The sequence below is a fragment of the Salminus brasiliensis genome, chromosome 15 (assembly GCF_030463535.1).
Source record: "Salminus brasiliensis chromosome 15, fSalBra1.hap2, whole genome shotgun sequence".
In the NCBI taxonomy this organism is placed as follows: Eukaryota; Metazoa; Chordata; class Actinopteri; order Characiformes; family Bryconidae; genus Salminus; species Salminus brasiliensis.
Genome location: NC_132892.1, coordinates 36,474,858 through 36,493,750, shown reverse-complemented (window position 1 = coordinate 36,493,750; position 18,893 = coordinate 36,474,858). Strand labels below are relative to the sequence as shown.

The 18,893-nt window shown below is 49.4% G+C and overlaps 2 protein-coding genes across 4 annotated transcripts in view; both read left to right on the top strand.

The window, feature by feature from the left end:
- The first annotated feature begins 374 nt into the window (after positions 1-374).
- On the top strand, positions 375-11,168 carry zbtb45 (zinc finger and BTB domain containing 45). 2 transcript variants are annotated; one of them, XR_011977566.1, is made up of 8 exons: positions 375-610; positions 3,203-3,960; positions 4,080-4,339; positions 4,462-4,581; positions 4,722-4,865; positions 4,986-5,250; positions 6,947-8,149; positions 8,200-11,168. XR_011977566.1 is itself a non-coding variant. In XM_072657476.1 (7 exons), the coding sequence occupies exons 2-7, from the start codon at positions 3,231-3,233 to the stop codon at positions 7,294-7,296; spliced, it is 1,869 nt and encodes a 622-aa protein (XP_072513577.1). In that variant the 5' UTR covers positions 375-610; positions 3,203-3,230; the 3' UTR covers positions 7,297-11,168. The 2 variants fall into 2 exon arrangements, 1 of the variants encoding a protein (XP_072513577.1); XM_072657476.1 differs by having other exon boundaries at positions 6,947-11,168.
- Positions 11,169-11,803: 635 nt separating this feature from the next.
- Positions 11,804-18,893, top strand: part of LOC140535735 (acyl-CoA dehydrogenase family member 11-like) — a 42,427-nt gene continuing 35,337 nt past the window's right edge. The window contains exons 1-4 of one of the 2 annotated variants that reach the window (XM_072657196.1): positions 11,804-11,879; positions 14,969-15,225; positions 15,456-15,679; positions 16,529-16,628. In XM_072657196.1, coding sequence (XP_072513297.1) covers positions 14,977-15,225; positions 15,456-15,679; positions 16,529-16,628 — 573 coding nt within the window. In that variant the 5' untranslated portion in view covers positions 11,804-11,879; positions 14,969-14,976. Of the gene's footprint in view, positions 11,880-12,020; positions 12,110-14,968; positions 15,226-15,455; positions 15,680-16,528; positions 16,629-18,893 lie in introns of those variants that run through there. The other variant, XM_072657197.1, reaches the window with a different exon arrangement.

Here is an 18,893-nt window from a genome sequence, read left to right as displayed (position 1 = left end):
TAAAGTGGCCAGTGAGTGGAAGCACACGGTGGGGGTGTTTCTAATAAAGTGGCCAGTGAGTGGAGGTCCAGCTGTGCTGATCCGCTCGGCAGTTCTGTCTCCTCTTTAAACGGATTTGGCTTCTCTGGGTTCTTCGTATTAAATTCCGTTTCAGAGAGCGACTGGATTTGATCAGACTGGATTTGATCAGACTGGATTTGATCAGACTGGATTTGATCAGACTGGATTTGATCGGACTGGATTTGATCGGACTGGATTTGATCAGACTGGGTTTGATCAGACTGGGTTTGTGTGACTCTGAAGGGGGGCTTTTATTTTGGCGTTTGGGCTCTGCGTGGCGGTGTGTCCCTGCAGGGCCTCCGTGCTGCGCCCCGTCAGCAGCTCCTGCAGAAACAGAAGCTGGCGGAGAAAAACAGACCGTGCTCCTCCGGTTATTCCGCGCGCTGTGTCTCGGTTCTGCTCGGGTTCTGCTCGGGTTCTGCCCCGGTACCGCCCCGCTCCGTCGCCCCGGTGTCCAGTGAGGGTCATGCGCGTGCTGGGCTGCATACGCGCGGTTTAAGCGGCTCTGCGGAGTTTACAGCGCGAGCGCTCAGCTCTGCTCCCCACTCAGGTACTGACCACCTCCTCACCTTTACCACCCCATCACAGACACCTTATAGCACTGCACGAGCTCCACTGCCGCGCAAACACTCCTCTTCATCATCATCCTCATCATCATCTCCACCTTCCTCCTCCTCCTCCTCCTCCTCCTCTCTGTGCCGCAGAGCTGCTCCACTTTCATAACAAACCGTGCAGAACATCTCAGAACATCTCAGACCCAGGTCTGATCACCTGCAGCACACCTGAACCACCCGCTAACACCCCGCGCGCGCACACACACACACACACACACACACACACACACACACACACACACACGTCAATACCACTCCTTACAATGCTAATATACATACTTACTCTACATGTCCAAATGTTTGTGGACACCCCTTCTAATGAACACATTCAGCTACTTTAAGCTGCACCCATTGCTGACACAGATGTGCAAATGTACATACAGCTTGTCTAGTCCCTGTAGAGAAGAAGTACTGCCAATAGAATAGGACTCTCTGGAGCAGATCAACATCATGACCCTATTGGCTCCATGCTGCCTAATGCCAGGCGTGGGCTAGAGGGGTATAAAGCCCCCCAGCATTGAGGAGCTGTGGAGCAGTGGAGGACCTGTGTTCTCTGGAATGATGGTGGAGGAGCTCCATCCAGTACTTTTGGAATGAGTTGGGGATGATGAGGTGGGGTGGTGATCATCATCCAACATCCTGACCTCATTAATGCTCTTGTCGCTATATGCAATCAAATCCTCACAGCAATGCTGATCCTCCTCCAGAATCTAGTAGAAAGTCTTCTTCTCTGGACAGTAGAGACAGTTACTCCAACAGAAGCAGAATCAGCTCTTTTTAATAGCCCTGATTTCAGAATAAGCAGTGAATGAGCAGGTGTCCCAATACTTTTGTCCATACAGTGTAGTTATATACAGTATAGGGTTTTTGCTTAAAACAGAGAAACCCCTGATTCATTTTCTCTGTTTTCAGAATCAGATAATCAATATAATCAATATAATCATCAGACTCCACAATCCATAATTAAACCCAGTTATTTTCAAACTGCAGTAAAGGAGGAGAGGAGGAAGAGGAGGACCAGAGAGAGGAGAAAGATGGGGAGGAGAGGGAGAAGAGGGAGGAGGAAGAGGGATGAGGAAGATTGGGAGGAGGAGGAGGAGAAGAGGGAGGAGGAAGAGGGATGAGGAAGATTGGGAGGAGGAGGAGGAGGAGAAGAGGGAGGAGGAAGATAGGGAGGAGGAGGAGAAGAGGGAGGAGGAAGATGGGGAGGAGGAGAAGAGGGAGGAGGATGATGATGGGGAGGAGGAGAAGAGGGAGGAGGATGATGATGGGGAGGAGAGAGGGGAGGTGGAGGAAGAGGGAGGAGGATGAGAGGGAAGAGGAGGAGCAGCAGTAGGAGGTGGAGCAGGAGGAAGAAGATGGGGAGGAGAGGGAGGATAAAGATGGGGAGGAGAGGCGGAAGAGGAGGACCAGAGGGATGAGGAAGAGGAGGTCAAGAGGGATGAGGAAGATTGGGAGGAGGAGGAGGAGAAGAGGGAGGAGGATGATGATGGGGAGGAGGAGGAGGAGGAGAGAGGGGGGTGGAGGAAGAGGGAGGAGGAGGAGAGAGGGGGGGAGGAGGATGAGAGGGAAGAGGCGGAGCAGCAGCAGTAGGAGGTGGAGGAGGAGGAGGAAGAAGATGGGGAGGAGGAGGAGGAAGAAGATGGGGAGGAGAGGGAGGAAGAAGATGGGGAGGAGAGGGAGGAAGAAGACGGGGAGGAGAGGGAGGAGGAAGACGGGGAGGAGAGGAAGGATAAAGGTGGGGAGGAAGAGGAGGACCAGAGGGATGAGGAAGATGGGGAGGAGGAGGAGAAGAGGGAGGAGGTTGATGGGGAGGATGGAGAGAGGGGAGGTGGAGGATGAGAGGGAAGAGGAGCAGTAGGAGGTAGAGGAGTAGATGGAGGAGCAAGAGGAGGAGTGGATGGAGGAGGAGGAGGAAGAAGACGGGGAGGAGAGAAGGGATAAAGATGGGGAGGTAGAGGAGTAGATGGAGGAGCAAGAGGAGGAGTGGATGGAGGAGGAGGAGGAAGAAGATGGTGAGGAGGAGGAGGAGAGGGAGGAGGAGAGAGGGGAGGTGGAGGAAGAGGGAGGAGGATGAGAGGGAAGAGGAGCAGGAGCAGTAGGAGGTAGAGGAGTAGGTGGAGGAGGAAGAGGAGGAGTGGATGAAGATGGGGAGGAGATGAGGAAGATGTGAATGTGGTGGAGGTTCTCCATCACTGTTTTCATCATTAGAACATTAGAAGTTCTCCTCAGATCAGCACCTGGTTTGGTGGTAAATCAGAGAGCTGCTGGTTCAGAGGAAACGTGTGGGGTCCTGGCGCTGACCCGACTGTAAGCTCAGTCCAAGAAGTCGGGACTTTGGGAAGGCCTTAACCCCTCCCTCTCCACTCAGGTGAAGTGGTCTCAGCGGCTTCTGTACAGACGGGGGGGTGTGTGGTGGGGGTTCTCTCCTAACAGGTGTGTAGACGGTCACCGATCATCGAGTGTGAGTGTGTGTGTGTGTGTGTGTGTGTGTGTGTGTGTGTGTGTGTGTGTGTGTGTTCTCCCAGGTCGATATTGCGCTCCCAGGCTCCTGCCATGTCAGGCACTGAGACGGTTCACTACATCCACCTGCACAACGCCAGCCAGTCGGTGCTGGAGGCTCTGCGCTCTCAGCGGCGTAAGGGCCTGTTCTGCGACGTCACGGTGCGGATCCACGACGCCTCGCTGCGAGCCCACGCCTGCGTCCTCGCCGCCGCCAGCCCCTTCTTCCAGGACAAGCTGCTGCTCGGCCACTCCGAGATCTCGGTGCCGCCGCTGGTCCCCGCGGAAACGGTGAAGCAGCTGGTGGATTTCATGTACAGCGGCTCGCTGGTGGTGCTGCACTCGCAGGCGCTCTGCATACTGACCGCCGCCAGCATCCTGCAGATCAAGACCGTCATCGACGAGTGCACGCAGATCATATCCCAGAAACGGCCACTGGGGGCCGCCATGCCCAAGCAGGAGGAGCAGGGAGGCGGGAAGGGCCGGGAGAGCGTGGGGAACGTGAGCGGAGTGGGCGCCGGGGCGCTGCAGGGCTACAGTTACCCCTTGAGCGAGTGCGGGGCCGGGGTGGGGTCAGCCGCGGGCCTGGCGGACCCTCCGACTCTGGGCGGCGGAGGGCAGCCGGACTCTGGCGGTCTGGAAGGGATAATGCCACCCCTGGGCGAGTTACTGTGCAGGGGGGAGGGGCTTGGCGCGCCTGGGGGCGGAGCCATGCTGAAACCCTCCAGCTGCACTCAGGAGATCAACTACATGCTGAACCAGAGCGCGGACCGGAGCAGCGCAGGTAAGACCCCGAGTCTAGACTGTGATGATGCTTAATGATGACGTCACCACGTCAGTTCCTCCTGACGGAACATCGTCATAGTAACGATGACCTGCGGTCATATCGCTCGCCCTCCGCAGGTGCAGCGGGACAGAATCAGGGCCAGAACCAGAACATGGGTGACCCAGGAAGAGCCCAGATGAACACTCCTGCCCCTCAGGGAATGGTGAGAGACAGTCTCCGTGGTAATGGAGGGGCGGAGTTCGTGGGGGTCGGAGAGGAGCTGGCGGTAGGGATGGAGCGATACGAGGAAGAGGAGGTGGAGGAGAGAGAGAGGGATGGAGAGCGAGAGAGGGCGGTGGGGCACAGCCGAAAGCAGAGACAACCTCTCCGACTGCAGGTGTACACACACACACACACACACACACACACAGCACTATTCAGTCCACAGCAGTTTTTGGTGTTTACAGTATACATTAACTAAGTGTGTGTGTGTGTGTGTGTGTGTGTGTGTGTGTGTAGGTGCTGGGGGGGGAGCAGGTGGTGGTGAAGGATGAAGGTGTTCAGGACGGTGACAATCTGTTTGAGCTGGAGGACAGACGTGATACACACGATAACACACACCAGTCTGCGTACGGACAGGTAACCTCACACACACACACACACACACTGCCACGCCCCTCTTTGTACCACCCTGCTGCAGAGAACTCATCCAGCAGTGTTTTTAGGCTGTGTGTGTGTGTGTGTGTGTGTGTGTGTGTGTGTGTGTGTGTGTGTTTCAGGGTGGGTTCTATGAGGACCAGGCCGTGTTCACTGGTGGTTTTTGGCCGCAAGCTGACACCTCTCAAACCCTGGTGGCCAACCCCCGTTCCCGCAGCAACAAGCCACTGTCTCCACCCACTTCCTCTCACAGCATCAACAACCAGGTGAGTTCAGAGATACACTCTTCACACGCCGTCTGAACAGGGGCACTATAGCGGAGTCTAGAACCGCATGGCGGTCTGTATGCTGTTATTGGACTGATGGATCTCTTTGTTTTGCTCCAGATGCTTTTCCAGTATCCTGTCAGCGAATCACAGCCATCCTCCTTTTTTGTGGGTGGGCCTATGGTGATTGACAGCATGGCAGAATCGTGTCAGCAGGCTCCACCCCCAGCTCCTATGACCCCGGCACCTCCCCCACCGGCCCCAGCGTGCATCACGGGACAGAGTTTCACGGGTCAGAGTTCAGAGACGAGCTTCGACTGCAGCCACTGCGGGAAATCCCTGAGATCCCGCAAAAACTACAGCAAACACATGTTCATCCACTCCGGTACACACACACACACACACACACACACACACACACTCACCATCAGAACAGAAAAGTGATTTTGCATCTTAAGTAATTACCATGTTGTAATTATGCTGTTGCTATGCGATTGCTAGGGGGTTGCTAGGGGGTTGCTGTGCTCTTTCTAAGCGGTTGCTGTTGTTCGGTGACTGGATATCACTATACCGCGTCTGACCATTTCTAGTTTGTTGATAGCTGATTGCTGTGCTCTTCAGTGTAGTTGCTATGGTTACCTAGATGGTTGCTAGGATGTTGCATGAAGACACAAACTAGTGGCTTTCGTTCCTGTAGAGATTATCTGAGACTGTGGGTGTTCCCGATCTGACCCAGCAGTCCGGAGCGAGAAGAGCGATGATGTCACACTTAAACCTCAGGCACCTTAACCTCCTGCACAGTTTAGCAACAGCATAGCAAACACTGGAAATAGCATAGAAACCATCTAGCAACAATAAAGCGGTCCCTTATCAGATGCTTAGCAACGGCACAGCAACCTTCTAGGACAGCATTGCAGCCATGAAGCAAACCTTAGCAACTGCTTAGCAACAGTACAGTTACCACTTCAGCATAGCAAACATCTAGCAACCATGAAGCAACACCTTCAAAATAGCTTTGCAATGACATAGCAACCACTGCGAACAGCATAGCAACCACTGAGAACAGCACAGCAACCCCTGAGAACAGCACAGCACCCAGCTGCTAATTGCTTTAGCCTCCACCGCTATGCTCTGCTGCTGCTGCTCTGCTGCTGCTGCTCTGCTGCTGCTCTGCTGCTGCTTCTGCTGCTGCTGCTGCTGCTGCTGCTGCTGCTGCTGCTTCTGCTTCTGCTGCTGCTGCTGCTTCTGCTTCTGCTGCTGCTTCTGCTGCTTCTGCTGCTGCTGCTGCTTCTGCTTCTGCTGCTGCTTCTGCTTCTGCTGCTGCTTCTGCTTCTGCTTCTGCTGCTGCTTCTGCTGCTGCTGCTGCTTCTGCTGCTGCTGCTTCTGCTGCTGCTGCTTCTGCTGCTGCTGCTTCTGCTTCTGCTGCTGCTGCTGCTGCTTCTGCTTCTGCTGCTTCTGCTGCTGCTGCTTCTGCTTCTGCTGCTGCTGCTGCTGCTGCTGCTTCTGCTGCTTCTGCTGCTGCTGCTGCTTCTGCTTCTGCTGCTGCTGCTGCTTCTGCTGCTGCTGCTTCTGCTGCTGCTGCTTCTGCTTCTGCTGCTGCTGCTGCTGCTTCTGCTGCTGCTTCTGCTGCTGCTGCTGCTGCTGCTGCTTCTGCTTCTGCTGCTTCTGCTGCTGCTGCTGCTGCTGCTTCTGCTGCTTCTGCTGCTTCTGCTTCTGCTGCTGCTGCTGCTCTGCTGCTTCTGCTGCTGCTCTGCTGCTGCTTCTGCTGCTGCTTCTGCTGCTTCTGCTTCTGCTGCTGCTGCTGCTCTGCTGCTTCTGCTGCTGCTGCTGCTCTGCTGCTTCTCTGCTGCTTCTGCTGCTTCTCTGCTGCTTCTGCTGCTTCTCTGCTGCTTCTGCTGCTTCTCTGTTGCTGCTGCTGCTCTGTTGCTGTTGCTGCTCTGTTGCTGCTGCTGCTCTGTTGCTGTTGCTGCTCTGTTGCTGCTGCTGCTCTGTTGCTGTTGCTGCTCTGTTGCTGCTCTGCTGCTCTGTTGCTGCTCGGGGGTCTTGGCTAACGGGGTCTTGGCTCTGTGTGTTCTCTGCAGGTCAGAAGCCTCATCAGTGCAGCATCTGCTGGCGCTCCTTCTCGCTGCGGGATTACCTCCTGAAGCACATGGTGGTCCACACGGGGGTCCGCGCCTTCCAGTGCTCTGTGTGCTCTAAGCGCTTCACCCAGAAGAGCTCCCTGAACGTGCACATGCGCACTCACCGCGTGGAGCGCACCTTCTCCTGCAGCGTCTGCCACCGGGCCTTCACCCACCGCACACTGCTGGAGCGCCACGCCCTGCAGCACCAGCACCCGCCAATCAAACCCTCCAACATCGACCAGGGGGGTGGGGCCAGCATGGGAGGGGGTAATATGGGTGGCGCCAACGGGGCAGGCCCTGCCTCATAGTGAGAGAGAGTGCACATAGCCGAGGAGATCGGGGCTAGCGGGGGCCGGGTCAACCGGGCTAGCGCCGTCTCCTCGGGAAGCAGCAGGGGGGTGGACACGATTTGTGGTCATTGGGTTTCCTCTCTGCTGGAGGCGGAGTTTACCTTGTCCTCAAGCAATACGTCAAAAAACAATCCTACTAAAATAGCCTGTGGAGATTAGCAGTGAGATTACACGCTGGCCGTTAGCACGGTCCAGTCCCGCCTTCAGTTTACAGAACACTGATGCGACGCCGGATCCGAAAGTCCCCTGCCTGGTAAATCAGGCTGTTTCCGGCGCGCTTCGTTCAGCCTGTAGGTTCACTAACGTTAAGCTGATGTTAGCAGCAGCAGCTAACGGGAACTCTGTGGTGTGTTGAGGGGGATTTTATCGTGGCTGATTTTGATGTTGAATTTTGATGTTTTTATAGTTTTTAATCACCAGTGATTTTGAATCCAGAGCTCTGAAAATACAGAGTTAGCTAATCACGCGTCCTAGCTCGCTAACTACGGAGAAAGTTTCAGTCGTATCCAGCTTCACCCTGAGAGAAGCCTGTTCTGTAAATAATGACTTCCTGTTAGCCGTGCTAGCTAGCTAACATCTGGCTAACAGGAAGTGGTAACGTTAGCTATCGTTGACCTGAGTAATTACAGAGCTCCACACATACACTCGATTAGCGCTAGCCAGCCTGCTAACTCAGTTAGCTCAGTTAGCTAAGCTAGCTTCAGCCAATTGTTGAGTCACTGCCTTTCCTCAGTGCTTTAATCCTGGTGAAGCTGTTGGGTGTAAACGCCGCCTACGTCTGACCAGGCGCTACACCCAGTGATAAGTGGAGGCGCTACACCCAGTGATTAGTGGAGGCGCTACACCCAGTGATAAGTGGAGGCGCTACACCCAGTGATAAGTGGAGGCGCTACACCCAGTGATTAGTGGAGGCGCTACACCCAGTGATAAGTGGAGGCGCTACACCCAGTGTGAATTATTTATACAGAAAAGTCTTTGAAGTCGTAACCAGTGTTTGGGTTGTGTGAGCGTTTTTCCGATGGTTCAAAAAAAGCACAAACCACACCTGTCCACAGGTCCGTCCAGGTGCTCCCACAAATCGTGTCCACCAAGAGTGAGTTCATTAAAGCGATAGTTCAGTAACACATCCAATTACCACCAACCCAACACCACAAAGCTTCTACCCCACCAATTACCACCAACCCAACACCACAAAGCTTATACCCCACCAATTACCACCAACCCAACACCACAAAGCTGATACTCCACCAGTTACCACCAACCCAATACCACAAAGCTTTTACCCCACCAATTACCACCAACCCAACACCACAAAGCTTCTACCCCACCAATTACCACCAACCCAACACCACAAAGCTTATACACCACCAACCCAACACCACAAAGCTTCTACCCCACCAATTACCACCAACCCAACACCACAAAGCTGATACTCCACCAATTACCACCAACCCAACACCACAAAGCTTCTACCCCACCAATTACCACCAACCCAACACCACAAAGCTTCTACTCCACCAATTACCACCAACCCAACACCACAAAGCTTATACTCCACCAATTACCACCAACCCAACACCACAAAGCTTCTACCCCACCAATTACCACCAACCCAACACCACAAAGCTTCTACCCCACCAATTACCACCAACCCAACACCACAAAGCTTCTACCCCACCAATTACCACCAACCCAACACCACAAAGCTTCTACCCCACCAATTAGCACCAACCCAACACCACAAAGCTTCTACTCCACCAATTACCACCAACCCAACACCACAAAGCTTCTACCTCACCCATTAGCACTACTAAGCTTGCTGATGTGTTTTTAGCACTGTAAAGCTGTATTTAGGTTTGTAGCTGCAGTGCTAATTGGTGGGGTATTAGCTTCCATTATGTGTTAGCTACATTAGCCTCGTAGCTCCAGTGTAAAGCACTGATTGACAGTTTGAGTCTGTGCTGAACTGTCGCTTTAATGTGGTGATTTATTTTATAGATCTTTTTGTGTTTTAAAACACACACACACACTCTCACTCACATTCTCACACACACACACACACACACACACACACACACTCTCTCATACTCACACACCCACACACTCTCACTCACATTCACACACACACTCTCTCTCACACTCACACACACTCTCACTCACATTCACTCACACACACACACACACACACACACTCTCTCTCACACTCACACACACTCTCACTCACATTCACTCACACACACACACACACTCTCTCTCTCACTCACACACACACACACACAGACTTTCTCACTCACACTCTCACACATCTAAGGCCTTTACAGGGATTATAAAAGGCGTTAAAGGCCGAAGTGTTTCGGTGCCATTTCTACTAGAGCAGCTTCATCAACCAGAGAACCTCAGACTTCACACACACTCAGACCCCCCCCCCCCCCCACACACACACACACACACACACTCCGCTGATAGGGTGTGTTGGTCAGTGTGTGTGTGTGTGTGTGTGTGGGGGGGGTATTGGTCAGCGTCTGTGGGCGTGTGTGAGACGCAGTGATGAGATTGTTCTTTAACTCTTCTGTTCTTTAGGGAAAGCTGTCGTTGTGTTCTGTCTGTACGGGTTCTGTTCGTCCCGGTTCTGTTCGTCACGGTTCTGTTCGCTTCTGTTCCCAGTGTTTTTACTCCGTTTTTATTCAGCAGTAGAAGAAAACCACACCGACCTCAGGAAGAGCAGCGGCCTCCGCAGCTCAGCCGTCCACACACCCACTTTTATACACGCCTCCCAGTCCCTCCCAGTCCCTCCCAGTCTGCCCTGTTCCCTCCCAGTCTCTTCCAGTCTGCCCTGGTCCCTCCCAGTCTGCCCTGGTCCCTCCCAGTCCCTCCCAGTCTTTCCCAGTTTCTTCCAGGCTGCCCTGGTCCCTCCCAGTCCCTCTCAGTCCCTCCCAGTCTGCCTTGGCCCCTCCCAGTCCCTCCCAGTCTCTCCCAGTCTCTTCCAGTCTGCTCTGGTCCCTCCCAGTCCCTCCCAGTCTCTCTCAGTCCCTCCCGGTCCCTCCCAGTCTCTTCCAGTCTGCCTTGGCCCCTCCCAGTCCCTCCCAGTCTCTCCCAGTCTCTTCCAGTCTGTTTTGGTCCCTCCAAGTCCCTCCCAGTCTCTCTCAGTCCCTCCCGGTCCCTCCCAGTCCCTCCCAGTCTCTTCCAGTCTGCCCTGGTCCCTCCCAGTCTCTTCCAGTCTGCCCTGGTCCCTCCCAGTCTCTTCCAGTCTGCCCTGGTCCCTCCCAGTCCCTCCCAGTCTCTCTCAGTCCCTCCCGGTCCCTCCCAGTCTCTTCCAGTCTGCCCTGGTCCCTCCCCGTCCCTCCCAGTCTCTCTCAGTCCCTCCCGGTCCCTCCCAGTCTCTTCCAGTCTGCCCTGGTCCCTCCCAGTCCCTCCCAGTCTCTTCCAGTCTGCCCTGGTCCCTCCCAGTCCCTCCCAGTCTCTTCCAGTCTGCCCTGGTCCCTCCCGGTCCCACCCAGTCTCTCCCAGTCCCTCCCATTCTCTACTAGTCTATCAGATTTACTCCCAGTCCCTCCCATTCTTTCCCGGTCCCTCCCAGCGTGTCTGGAGGCTCTCCTGCACGCACAGCGCTGGCGGGGTGTCTGTGGGAGGTGGAGGTGGAGGAGAGGGAGGAGTCGGGAGGTGGAGCTGTGTATTCTGTATGTGTGTATATCTACCTGTTCTGCAGGTGTTTATATTGACTGATATATTTCTGTACTCTGTTACTAAAGCGCGTGTCCGCGCTCTTATTTACCCAGCATGCCTTGAGTGTAATACTGCATGGAGCTGCATTAAAGTCCAAATACTTACGATCACGCCTCCGTCTCCTACGCCCACGCCTCCGTCTCCTGCTGTGCTACGGGCTCAGTCAGGAGGTTCTGCAGCGTGTCTGATACATCACAGAGAGGTACTCTACAGCCGCGTGAAGAAGTGACGACACCCCATGAAAACCTCTGGATATGTGGTCATATTTAAACATCTGCAGGTCTGATCTTCATCTGATCTTCATCTGATCTTGATGGAGGTGATCTGACTAAACTCACACGTCTTTACTCATCATTTATAGAATAGAATTAATAGAATTAACAGCCCCCCCCATTTATCACTCCTTCTAATGTGTAGAATCAGAGTCAGGAGCAGAACAGATCCTCTGAGGCCTTCAGGCTGTGAGAGACCGGCTTCTCCAGTCTGAGGAACCCCACTCTGAACTGGCTCATCACCTGCCCAGTGCCATCCCTGCAGTGAAGCATGGTGGTGGCAGCATCCCGCTGTGGCAGGTGTTGCTCGGCGACTGGTCAGGGCTGAGTGAAGTAAAGTTCAGAGATCATTTGCTGAAAAAGGTCTGAGGTTTTTCCTACAGGGAACAGTCTACTGTATTATAGAGAACCTAATATAATCTACAATAAAAACAATAATGATGAGGATGATGAAGATGAAGATGACAGTGACGGTGAGGTGCGGTTCTCAGTTCTCGCCGCTGGGGGCGCTGTGTGTGGAGCTGTGAGGGACTGCAGGCTGAGTGGGTGAGAGACTTCAGTCTTATTACATTAAGAAAGCTGTGATTCGTTCATGTGATTAGTACATGTGATTAGTAATTAAAGCTCGTGCCGCGGCGGTGTTGGGTGAGTGGACCGGGTCAGTACCGCGGGGGCAGACAGGGGGCAGACACCGCTGCGTTAGTAAGTGGGTGAAAAGTCACTCCGCCATTCCTGAGCTGATCATCAGTATCGATTAATCACACACAGGCAGAGAGGTGTGTGTGTGTGTGTGTGTGAGAGAGAGAGAGAGAGAGAGAGAGAGAGAGAGAGAGAGAGGCTGGCTGGCTGTGTGTGTGTGTGTGTGTGTGTGTGAGAGAGAGAGGCTGGCTGGCTGTGTGTGTGTGTGTGTGTGTGTGTGAGAGAGAGAGGCTGGCTGGCTGTGTGTGTGTGTGTGTGTGTGTGTGTGTGTGTGTGTGTGTGAGAGAGAGAGGCTGGCTGGCTGTGTGTGTGTGTGTGTGTGTGTGTGTGTGTGTGTGTGTGTGTGTGTTAGAAAGGCAGTTTATTGCTGAACTGAAAGTGTGTTTACCCTCAGTTCTCCCCAAATGCGGTGGGTTTCCCTCTACTCCCGTTTCCTGGATCCGCCCCTCCTGTGCTGTGATTGGTTCATAACGATGGCAGTCGTAGGACTAGAGGCATTGCTAGCCAATCACGGTGGAGGAGGGGCGGGATTAGCCGGAATACGGGTGGAAAATAAAAGGTTTTTGTTTTAGAGGTGTGTGTGTGTGTGTGTGTGTGTGTGTGTGTGTGTATATACAGTGCCCTCCATAATTATTGGCACCCCTGGTTAAGATGTGTTCTTTAGCTTCTAATAAATTGAGTTTTTTTTATAGGACCACGATGGAGAAAAGAGTCAAATCCAACCTTTAACTTTTTTAAAAAAAAAATTCCCACATTAAGAAATAATTATTCTTCATAAAATCACCTGTTCCACAATTATTGGCACCCCTAAGATTTCTTAGGAAATAAATGTAATTAAAGTATTTCTGTCAATTCTACAGTCGTTTACAAAGTTGATCAGAGTATGTAGGAACATTTAATTAGTAATTCACAACTTCCTGTTTCCCTGGGGTATAAATATGACGTGACACAGAGGCCATTTCTCTTCAACATGGGAAAGACAAAGGAACATACCATTCAAGTAAGGCAGATGTGTGTTGACCTCCACAAGTAAGGCAGATGTGTGTAAGAAAATAGCCACTGACCTCCACCTGTCCATATCTGCTGTCAGAGGAATTATTAAGAAGTGTAAAACAACTGGAACAGTGGTAAACAAGCCTGGACGAGGACACAGGTTTATTCTGCCACCACGCACAGGGAGGAGGATGATAAGAGAAATAAAAAGCTCTCCAAAGCTCACTGTTACAGAACTGCAACAAATGGTGGCTTCTTCTCACAAAGTCTCCAAAACAACCATCAGGCGCTATCTGCATGCCAACAAGCTGAAAAAGCCTTTTCTCACTCACAATCATAAACGCAGATGTCTGGAGTTTGCTAAGCAGCACTGGAACTTCAACTGGGACCGTGTGCTTCGGTCAGGTGAAACTAAGATAGAGCTTTTGGGCAACAAATGCTCTAAGTGGGTCTGGCGTAACACAAGAGCTGAGGATGCAGAAAAGCACCTCATGCCCACTGTGAAATATGGGGGAGGATCAGTGATGCTGTGGGCCTGTTTCTCCTCCAAAGGCCCTGGGAACCTTGTTAGGGTGCATGGCATCATGAATGCTTTGAAATACCAGGACATTTTAAAACTAAATCTGGAGGCTTCTGCCCAAAAGCTGAAGATGGGTCGTCACTGGGTCTTTCAGCAAGATAATGACCCAAAACATATGGCCAAATCTACACAGAACTGGTTCACCACACACAGAATCAAGCTCCTCCCATGGTCCTCTCAGTCCCCAGACCTCAACCCCATTGAAAACCTGTGGGGTGAGCTGAAGAGGAGAGTGCAGAGGAGAGGACCCAGGTCGCTGGATGATTTAGAGAGATTGTGCAAAGAGGAATGGTCAAAGATCCCTCTGTCTGTATTCTCCCATCTTGTGAAACATTAGAAGAGAAGATTAGGTGCTGTTTTGTTGGCAAAAGGGGGTTGTACAAAGTATTAACATCAGGGGTGCCAATAATTGTGGCACACATGATTTGATGTTAAACCATTATTTCTTAATGTGGGATTTTTTTCCTACTGAATAAATTCACTTGAGTTAAAGGTTGGATTTGACTCTTTTTTTTCCATCGTGGTCCTATATTATTTAGAAAACAACTCAATTTATTACAAGCTAAAGAACACATCTTAACCAGGGGTGCCAATAATTATGAAGGGCACTGTATATGTATGTGTATGTATGTTTGTGTATATATATATATATATATGTGTGTGTATGCGTGTATATATGTGTGTGTGTGTTTGTGTGTGTATGTGTGTGCGGCTCGACCCGCCATCCTTTAAGATCCACGGAAGACGAGCGTCCAGACTTTTTTCTGTCCTGCACCGAAGTGGTGGAACGAGCTTCCCCTGGGTGTCTGAACAGCAGAGTCCAACGCTCACTGTCCTCAAACCCAGACTGAAGACCCTCCTCTTCTGAGAGTACTTGGACGAATAGTTCTATGGTCACCGTATTGTATTGTGTTTAGTAATGTCTAAGATTAGAGGTATCTTTGAACTATTAGTCTATTCTAACTAGCTGAGGCTTTTCTTGAGTAAATAGCAAAACACTTTGTAAGTCGCTCTGGAGAAGAGCGTCTGCTAAATGCCGTAAATGTAAGTGTGTGTGTGTGTGTGTGTGTGTGTGTGTGTGTGTGTGTGTGTGTATATGTATGTATGTATGTGTATGTGTGTATATATGTGTGTGTGTGTGTATATGTATGTATGTATGTGTGTGTGTATGTGTGTGTGTGTGTGTGTGTGTATATGTGTGTGTGTGTGTATATGTATGTATGTATGTGTGTGTGTGTATATGTAAGTGTGTATGTATGTATGTATGTATGTGTGTGTGTGTATATGTAAGTGTGTATGTGTGTTTGTGTATATATATATATATATATATATATATATATGTGTGTGTGTGTGTGTTTTCCAGATGCAGTGATGATTCTCCAGGTGAGTGTCCGTGGTAACCTACAGGCCCTGCGGGTGTTTGGCCGGCAGCTGGTCAGGTGCGGCTCGTCCAGCGCCCCGCTGGGCCGGACCGAGCTGGACGATGGTGCAGTGACTGCGCACCCGCTGTTCTCCCGCTCCACCATCGGGAGCTTCTTCCAGGAGCAACCACTGCTCAGGAACCCATTTACCCAGGATGCACTGCTGCAGGGATACCTGCGTAGACACCTGCCTGTACAGGTACACACTCACACACACACACAGGCAGTGTGGGAGATCTGCAGATGGAGCTCAGCCCAGCAGGGGGCGATAACACCTCACCACTCCACATAGCAATCGCTTTTTCCCCTGTTGAATTTTGTATAGTCACCGCATAGCAACCACCTGAAAGAGCATAACAACTGCGTAGCAACATGATAGCAACCATGTGGAGGAGCATAGCAACTGCTCTGTGACTGTGTGTGCTGCAGGAGGTGGAGGCGGAGCTGCGTGTGTTTGGGGAGCGGGTGGTGCGCGAGATCGACGCTCTGGGGCGCGAGTGTGAGCAGAACCCCCCCCGGCTGCAGCAGTACGAGGCGTGGGGGCGGAGAACCGACCGCATCGTCACCTGTCCTGCCTGGACGCGCATGAAGCACATTTCAGCACAGGAGGGGATGGTCGCCGCGGGATACGAGCGGCGCTTCGGGGAGTGGAGGTGTGTCCGCCGCTGTCGCAGAACCAGTTCCGGTTCTTTACTCTAGAACATGTGTTACTTTCCTCTAGTGTTTCATACACCTAATGGACAAAAGTATTGGGACACCTGCTCGTTTTGAAATCAAGGGTTTAAAGATTTCTATTAGTAGAGGGAAGGCCTTCTACTAGGCTGTAGAAGAGCATTGCTGTGAGGATTTGATTGCATTCGGCAACAAGAACAGTGAGGTCAGGATGTTGGATGATGATCAGCACCCCATCTCATCCCAAAAGTACCGAATGGAGCTCCTCCACCATCACTCCAGAGAACACAGTTCTTCCACTGCTCCACAGCTCCTCAATGCTGGGGGGCTTTATACCCCTCTAGCCCACGCCTGGCATTAGGCAGCATGGAGCCAATAGGGTCATGATGTTGATCTGCTCCAGAGAGTCCTATTCTATTGGCAGTACTTCTTCTCTACAGGGACTAGACAAGCTGTGTGTGCATTTGCACATCTGTGTCAGCAATGGGTGCAGCTTAAAGTAGCTGAATGTGTTCATTAGAAGGGGTGTCCACAAACATTTGGACATATAGTGAATGGGTGGAGGTGACAAGTCCGGGTCCAGTAAGTGGAAGTCCAGTCCAGGATTGCGTTCAGCTCAGAGTTAGTCTAGTCTAGCTGCAGCTGAGCCGCCCGGACAGGTGGAGCAGAACCCTGGGGTGGACTTTTACTGTCTGGACCTGGACTGTCTGGACCTGTGTGTGTGTGTGTGATCCCTGACCAGCATTTCCACTGAAACTGTGATCCTCACTGTGTGTGTGTGTGTGTGTGTGTGTGTGTGTGTGTGTGTGTGTGTGTGTGTGCGCGCGCAGTCGTGTGTATCAGATGAGTAAGCTGTACCTGTACGCTCCCTCTGCTGGACTTTACAGCTGTCCACTGGCAATGACTGATGGAGCCGCTAAAGTTATAGAGGTAACAAGCACACACACACACACACACACACACACACACACACACATATTTTTATAGTAAAAATATTATATTAAAACATGGTTCTGTAACAATGAAGTAATAAAAATATTTCTCTAATAGTAATATTAAAAATATGATTGTGTATATACACTAAAATTAATTCAGTACTGAAAACATTTCTGTATGAAGGTATTATAATAGTAGGATAATTATTATTATTTTTATTATTACAGTAATTAGTGTTATAATACTTAAAATGTTAAATATTTGTATAATTGAATATAAAACTCTTCCTATAATAAAATGGTGTAAGAATAGTTGAATAATAGATATTTATACAGTAATAAAAGAATAGGATAAGATCAATATAGAATCAATATTTAAAGATCAATATTTCAGTGATTTAATGATCAGTAATAGTAATGATCAGAGGTATTAATGACCAGTGGTATTAATGATCAGTGATAGTAATGATCAGTGATAGTGAAGATCAGTGGTATTAATGATCAGTGATAGTAATGATCAGTGATAGTGAAGATCAGTGGTATTAATGATCAGTGATATTAATGATCAGTGATATTAATGATCAGTGATATTAATGATCAGTAATAGTAATGATCAGTGATATTAATGATCAGTGATAGTGAAGATCAGTGATATTAATGATCAGTAATAGTAATGATCAGTGATAGTAATGATCAGTGATAGTAATGATCAGTGATATTAATTATCAGTAATAGTAATGATCAGTGATAGTGAAGATCAGTAATAGTAATGATCAGTGATAGTGAAGATCAGTGATATTAATGATCAGTAATAGTAATGATCAGTGATAGTAATGATCAGTGATAGTAATGATCAGTGATATTAATGATCAGTGATAGTAATGATCAGTGATAGTGAAGATCAGTGGTATTAATGATCAGTGATAGTAATGATCAGTGATAGTGAAGATCAGTGGTATTAATGATCAGTGATATTAATGATCAGTGATATTAATGATCAGTGATATTAATGATCAGTAATAGTAATGATCAGTGATAGTGAAGATCAGTGGTATTAATGATCAGTGATAGTAATGATCAGTGATATTAATGATCAGTGATATTAATGATCAGTGATAGTAATGATCAGTGATAGTGAAGATCAGTGATAGTGAAGATCAGTGATAGTAATGATCAGTGATAGTAATGATCAGTGGTAGTAATGATCAGTGATAGTGAAGATCAGTGATAGTGAAGATCAGTGATAGTGAAGATCAGTGATAGTAATGATCAGTGGTAGTAATGATCAGTGATAGTAATGATCAGTGATAGTGAAGATCAGTGATAGTGAAGATCAGTGATATTAATGATCAGTGATAGTAATGATCAGTGATATTAATGATCAGTGATAGTAAAGATCAGTGATAGTGAAGATCAGTGATAGTAATGATCAGTGATAGTAATGATCAGTGATATTAATGATCAGTGGTATTAATGATCAGTGATAGTAATGATCAGTGATAGTAATGATCAGTGATAGTGAAGATCAGTGATAGTAATGATCAGTGATATTAATGATCAGTGATATTAATGATCAGTGATAGTAATGATCAGTGATAGTGAAGATCAGTGATAGTAATGATCAGTGATATTAATGATCAGTGATATTAATGATCAGTGGTATTAATGATCAGTGGTAGTAATGATCAGTGATAGTAATGATCAGTGATAGTAATGATCAGTGATAGTGAAGATCAGTGATAGTAATGATCAGTGATATTAATGATCAGTGATATTAATGATCAGTGGTAGTGATGATCAGTGATAGTAATGATCAGTGGTATTAATGATCAGTGATAGTAATGATCAGTGGTATTAATGATCAGTGATGGTGAAGATCAGTGGTATTAATGATCAGTGATAGTAATGATCAGTGATAGTAATGATCAGTGGTATTAATGATCAGTGATAGTAATGATCAGTGATATTAATGATCAGTGATAGTGAAGATCAGTGGTATTAATGATCAGTGGTAGTAATGATCAGTGGTATTAATGATCAGTGATGGTGAAGATCAGTGGTATTAATGATCAGTGATAGTGAAGATCAGTCATAGTGAAGATCAGTGATATTAATGATCAGTGATATTAATGATCAGTGGTATTAATGATCAGTGATAGTGAAGATCAGTGATAGTGAAGATCAGTGATATTAATGATCAGTGAAATTAATGATCAGTGGTATTAATGATCAGTGATAGTGAAGATCAGTGATAGTGAAG

Coding starts and splice junctions, on each gene's coding strand:
- zbtb45 (XM_072657476.1), top strand. CDS start 3,231: ATGTCAGGCACTGAGACGGTTCACTACATCCACCTGCACAACGCCAGC. Junction 4,582..4,721: donor ACCAGTCTGCGTACGGACAG/GTAACCTCACAC, acceptor TGTGTGTTTCAG/GGTGGGTTCTATGAGGACCA. Junction 4,866..4,985: donor CTCACAGCATCAACAACCAG/GTGAGTTCAGAG, acceptor GTTTTGCTCCAG/ATGCTTTTCCAGTATCCTGT.